The sequence below is a fragment of the Plectropomus leopardus genome, unplaced genomic scaffold (assembly GCF_008729295.1).
Source record: "Plectropomus leopardus isolate mb unplaced genomic scaffold, YSFRI_Pleo_2.0 unplaced_scaffold2388, whole genome shotgun sequence".
In the NCBI taxonomy this organism is placed as follows: domain Eukaryota; kingdom Metazoa; phylum Chordata; class Actinopteri; order Perciformes; family Serranidae; genus Plectropomus; species Plectropomus leopardus.
Window position 1 is genome coordinate 1 of NW_024625913.1, and position 5,040 is coordinate 5,040.

At 35.0% G+C, this 5,040-nt stretch overlaps 1 protein-coding gene across 1 annotated transcript; it reads left to right on the plus strand.

The window, feature by feature from the left end:
• Positions 1-290: 290 nt before the first annotated feature.
• Positions 291-2,444, plus strand: LOC121966295 (ADP-ribosylation factor 4-like; the record flags this gene model as incomplete). The annotated part of the gene is made up of 2 exons (XM_042516398.1): positions 291-413; positions 1,818-2,444. Coding segments are annotated over 2 exons (210 nt in total), but the record flags the coding sequence as incomplete, so codon positions are not given.
• Between the last annotated feature and the right edge of the window lie 2,596 nt (positions 2,445-5,040).

A 5,040-nucleotide genomic window follows, 5' to 3' on the forward strand; every position in this document is an offset into this window, starting at 1 on the left:
ACACACACACACACACACACACACACACACACACACCTGTGCTAAATGTTGTCTTCAGGTGTTGAGACATGATGAGAAATCTTAATAAGTAACTGATTAGTACAGAGAGGTGTAGCTACAGCAGCAGTTATAGTATTAATATTATTGTGACTGTGACTGTCAAGAAAAAGATCCACTATTTAAACCAAATTACACCAGAGGAGGATATTCAAATGGTTGATATTTTAATTTCAAATCAGATAATTTATTCCAATTTATGTGTTTTTTTTGTTTGTTTTTTTCTGTTGTAGTTGGAGGAGGACGAGCTGAGAGGCGTGGCCGTATTGGTGTTTGCGAACAAACAGGATTTGCCAAGAGCCATGTCCGTCAGTGACATCACTGAGGCCCTGGGCCTATCAGGAGTCTCACAGCCGGTAAGTGTCCACGGCGGGTACTCAATCCCACAATGCAGTTTGTGCATGCGGAGATAATCATTGTGCTGAAATTGACCCGTCAGCGACGACACATAATGATGGGGACAGGGTCTGAAATCTCACTTTACTGCTCACTGCAATCAGATGTGAAAGAAGTAATAGGAGCAAGACTACTTGTAGAAGTACTGCATTCGAAGTTCTACTTTAGTAAAATTAAGAAAACATTAGCATCCAAATGTTTTTCAAAATAATGTATATTATATCACAGGATTACACTTATTGAAGCGTGAATTTGTTCATCACTTCAGTGCAACTGGTAATGGTGGAGCTTTTAATTACTTTTCATTTTAATTACTTTATAAACAGCTGGTAACCTCTGAAAGTATCTCCAAGGATCAATAAAGAGTTAATGTATTTGTTGATATTTTGTATTCATAATCTTTATCTGCAAAGTAACTATAGTTATTAAAACAGCCTAGTGGAGTAAAATGTACAATGTTTACCTCTTAATTGTACAAGGTACAAGGTAGATTTATTGTAGTGGAGTAGAAGTATAAATTAGCAGAAATCAAATACAAAAAAAAAAAAAAAAAAGTACAGATACCTCAACATTGCACTTGAGTGCAGGACTTGAGGACTAAATATACTTATTTAAATTCCACCATTGAAATAAACGGCTGAATGTTTGTTATTTAGAGAGAAGTGAATTACTAAAACTTTTCATCTCCCATATCATTATTTATCATATTGAAGTATGTGTCATGAAGACTCATAACAATTTCATACTATGGTATGGCACAAAAAAAGACTCATTAAAAAGTCATAGCATAGAATGGTATAAAAACAAGTCATACTATAGTATGGCATAAAAGGCAATAGTGATTTAAAAAAGAAAAGGTGATAGTATAGTAAAGCAAAAAAAAAGTCATTAAATAAGGTCATAGTATAGAATGGCATGAAAATAAATATATGACAGTATAGCATGGCATGAAAAGTAAAAAAAGAAAAAAAAGTGATAGTATAATATGGCATTTAAAAAAAGTCCTAGTATAGTATGGCCTAAAAATTTTTAAAAAACAAACAAACAGAACCTTCCCCCAATTATTAAAAAAGTTATTTAAAAGTAATTAAGCATAAAAATTAAGATACTTGTAGTACAAAAAAAGAATTGCCTTAATATAAGTAATTAACTTGTGAAGATTCATGGTGTTATATATATGTTAAAAATTTAAACTTGATCACCAGGAGCGCTCCCTTAAATCTTGTGTTAACAGCAGGTTCAGTATAAACTTCGGCGCCCTCCTGATGCAGAGACACAGCAGCGAGTGATTATTTTCAGGACTGTCAAACTTACATTAGACTGCAGCTGAGCTCATGTCTTTGTCCCTCTGTGTGTCTCTGCAGTGGTATGTCCAGGCGTCCTGTGCCGTCAGTGGCACTGGTCTGGCCGAGGGTCTGGACTGGCTCTCAGACCAGATCCTAAAACGATGATGTGATGCCGACATGTTGCTGGGAGCTGAGCCGAACCAGAGACTCCGGGAGGAACATGAAGGATCCCTTCAACATAAACAGGGTTCCCGCAGATCCCTAAAAAAAAGTCTTAAAAGGCATGGATCTAATGAATCTAAAGATAAGGCCCTTATTGGTGTTAAAATTACTTTAATTAATGTTACAAAAGTCTTAAAATTCTCAGACATTTTCTGATGTTACATAGTAAAATGTCAAAATAACTGGTAACATCTATTTTTGGTTAAATATTTTCATGAATTCATGTTTTTAAACTCGTCATGATGGGAATTCAAGTTGCTGAACACATAATCGCCAAAACAACCCGACAAGAAATACCAAATATTTTCTCCCTTTGATAGTAAACCAAAAAGTTTATGATAATATAATATGATCATTGTCTTCCATGTAACATTTGGCATAGATAATCTAACGTTTTCACTGAACAAAAACATCATGTTTATTGTTACAATAAGAGTTTAGTCAGTTTTGGTTATTAGAAATTTGGTCGTAAATTTATGTCTGAGTGGCATTAAAAAAAAACTTAAAAAGCCTTAAATATTACTTGACTTAAGCTGCAGGAACCCTGATAAAGACACATTACTGCTGCATCTGCCTGGAAAACTCACAGTTTATAATTTATGCCACATCCATGTCATTTTAAAGAACCATAATGACAGCATGAAAGGTCAGAAAAACCCTTAATTATATTAATTATATGTATATATAGAGGTAAGTTTGAATGTGTTATTTCAGTCTGCTGTCAGTGAACGGTGTAAAAATGTGAACATCTGTCAGCTTATAAAGCCTTCCTACATGTCCTAGTTACTTTATCATTTTACTTTTCAAGGCATGCCTTAATGTCTTTTTACTATTTCTCATATTTATGGTAAAACCAGTGTGGTGTGAACAGGTCTTTGGCTGTGGAGCCGATTGCCTCTGATGTAAGCAGTAAGTGTAGAGAGGAGTTGATGAAACAAACGTCACAATAATCAATCGATTGCAATTCATATAACACTGCAGCAGTGATGTCGAATGTTTAATCACTTTAATCAATGTGTTAGAAAGCCAATGAAGAATCACCAAAAATGTATATACATTATTTTGTATAACAAAAGTGCCCGGTGATGTTGCCATTGTTTTAGACTTCCAGGTGGATTATTTTAATGAGGAACAAGTAAAACTGCACTGATTTTATTTATGTTGTTTATCATTTATGGAACTATTATATCTCATTAATAAACATGAGCAATTAGCTTCAGTTTATCTGTCATCTGTTGTTAGTGGTTTTACATTTGAAATAAATGTATGTTTTTATTTAATAAATCAGCTGTACTTCTAGTAGTTAATTATAAAACTTGACTCGTTCCTTAAAGTATGATTTATGTGAGTTTATGTCTCGCTGATTTTGTTAGGCAAATTTGAACATACTTTGGACTGTGTCATTCTTTGTGTTGCTTTTTGGATAATTTGTGAAGATATTTCTGGAAAGGTATGACCTATTCTCTTATATTTCACAGACTAGATGTATGAAAACGTATATTTTTATATTTTTCAATCAATTTTGTTCATATTTATTCAATAATAAAGTTGGTGTGGTCACCGAAATGTTTATTTTGTTTACAGACCTGTCTGTACCAACTCTTTATAGTCAATTCAAAAGAATTGATGTAAATTGCATGAATTATTATACAATAGTTAGTTCTGACCGAGCAATTTGATTGGTCGAGAGGCATTCATTGAGTGCTACAGTACAACATCACAGGGACTTTTAACTCTTCATGTATCACTCCGTTTCCGGCTGTCCTAAACTTTGAAGTAGGCAAACATTAACGGCCAGTAGTTATCTAACAGTACTGTAATGAATTAAAAATAATAAGCAAAAACATACAAAAAATGAGTAAAGAGTGCTAAAGAGTGTTAATTTTTTTTTTTCTCTGTGTTTTATGTTTTCTGTTACACGATTTTACATATAAAATTATTGTAATTATAAGTATAGTTTTTGGGCCATTTTCCTGATTTTTTGCATATTTTCTAACAATCCAGCCCCTTGTTGTCACATTTTACTCATTTTGTTTGCAATTTTTGGGACATTTCTTACCAAGTTGGTCATTTACCTTTTTTTTCTAATATTTTCAAAAGAAATTAAACTAATATGATAACTAATTACAATGGATTTACAATCCCACACATGGGTTTAATATTGGGGTTAAGGCAAATTATAGCTGACAAGATGACTCCATAGACCTTTTTTCAGCTTTATTTAACAAAAAATATGTACAAAATAAGTCAGACAAACAAGAACAATTGTTTCTACACAGAAGATAATAAATAATAATAAATAAACATGACATCAATTCATAAACCAATAAATATAAATAAAATATTATTTAAAGAAAAAAAGGACATGGACAGTAACAAAAATAATACATTTTCACATTACGTCCGGGGTCACACCAAATAAGTTTTTGTAAATAATAATAAAAATGTGTTGCTTTTTCTGCTCTCAATGCGAGCTGACGAGAACTCGCATCAGGCACTGTGACTGTCACGACACTGTGTGACGCAGCACGTAAGGCTCCGCCCCCGGACGGAACACCTGTTTTAATGAGGGTCCACTTTTTTCGGGGCACGAGCTCAACGGTTAAAGGAAATAAAAGTGGCTGTTTGAGCTGTCACACCGTCTTCCGTCACATTTATTGTTTTATTAGTTGTCCAGTTAGGTGAACCGAGGACGCTCGGTTATATTGTTCCTCAACGAGCCGCTGTGAGGGCTTTTCTGCGGACGTGTGGAGGTTAGCCGTGCTGTTGTTTTTAGCTTAGCTGCCTCAGTTTAGCTAGCTGGCTAACGCCCGCGTGGTGCTTCAAAACCGTGCACAGCCAGTTAAATCCGGCACGAGCATGTTTGACAGACCTGACAGGGACTCAGCTCACCTGTCCTCTCCCTTCACCTGGGACAGGAGCCAGAGTCCTCAGCTGGGTGAGGCAGCTGGAGGCGGCGGAGACTACAGCTCTGAGCCGGTAAGGACGCTTCTTACTCGCCTCCACAATAAGAGAGACACACAATACACAACAGGCTGCAGTTGCGGAGTTATTTGTGTCTGTGCAAAAATACAATTAG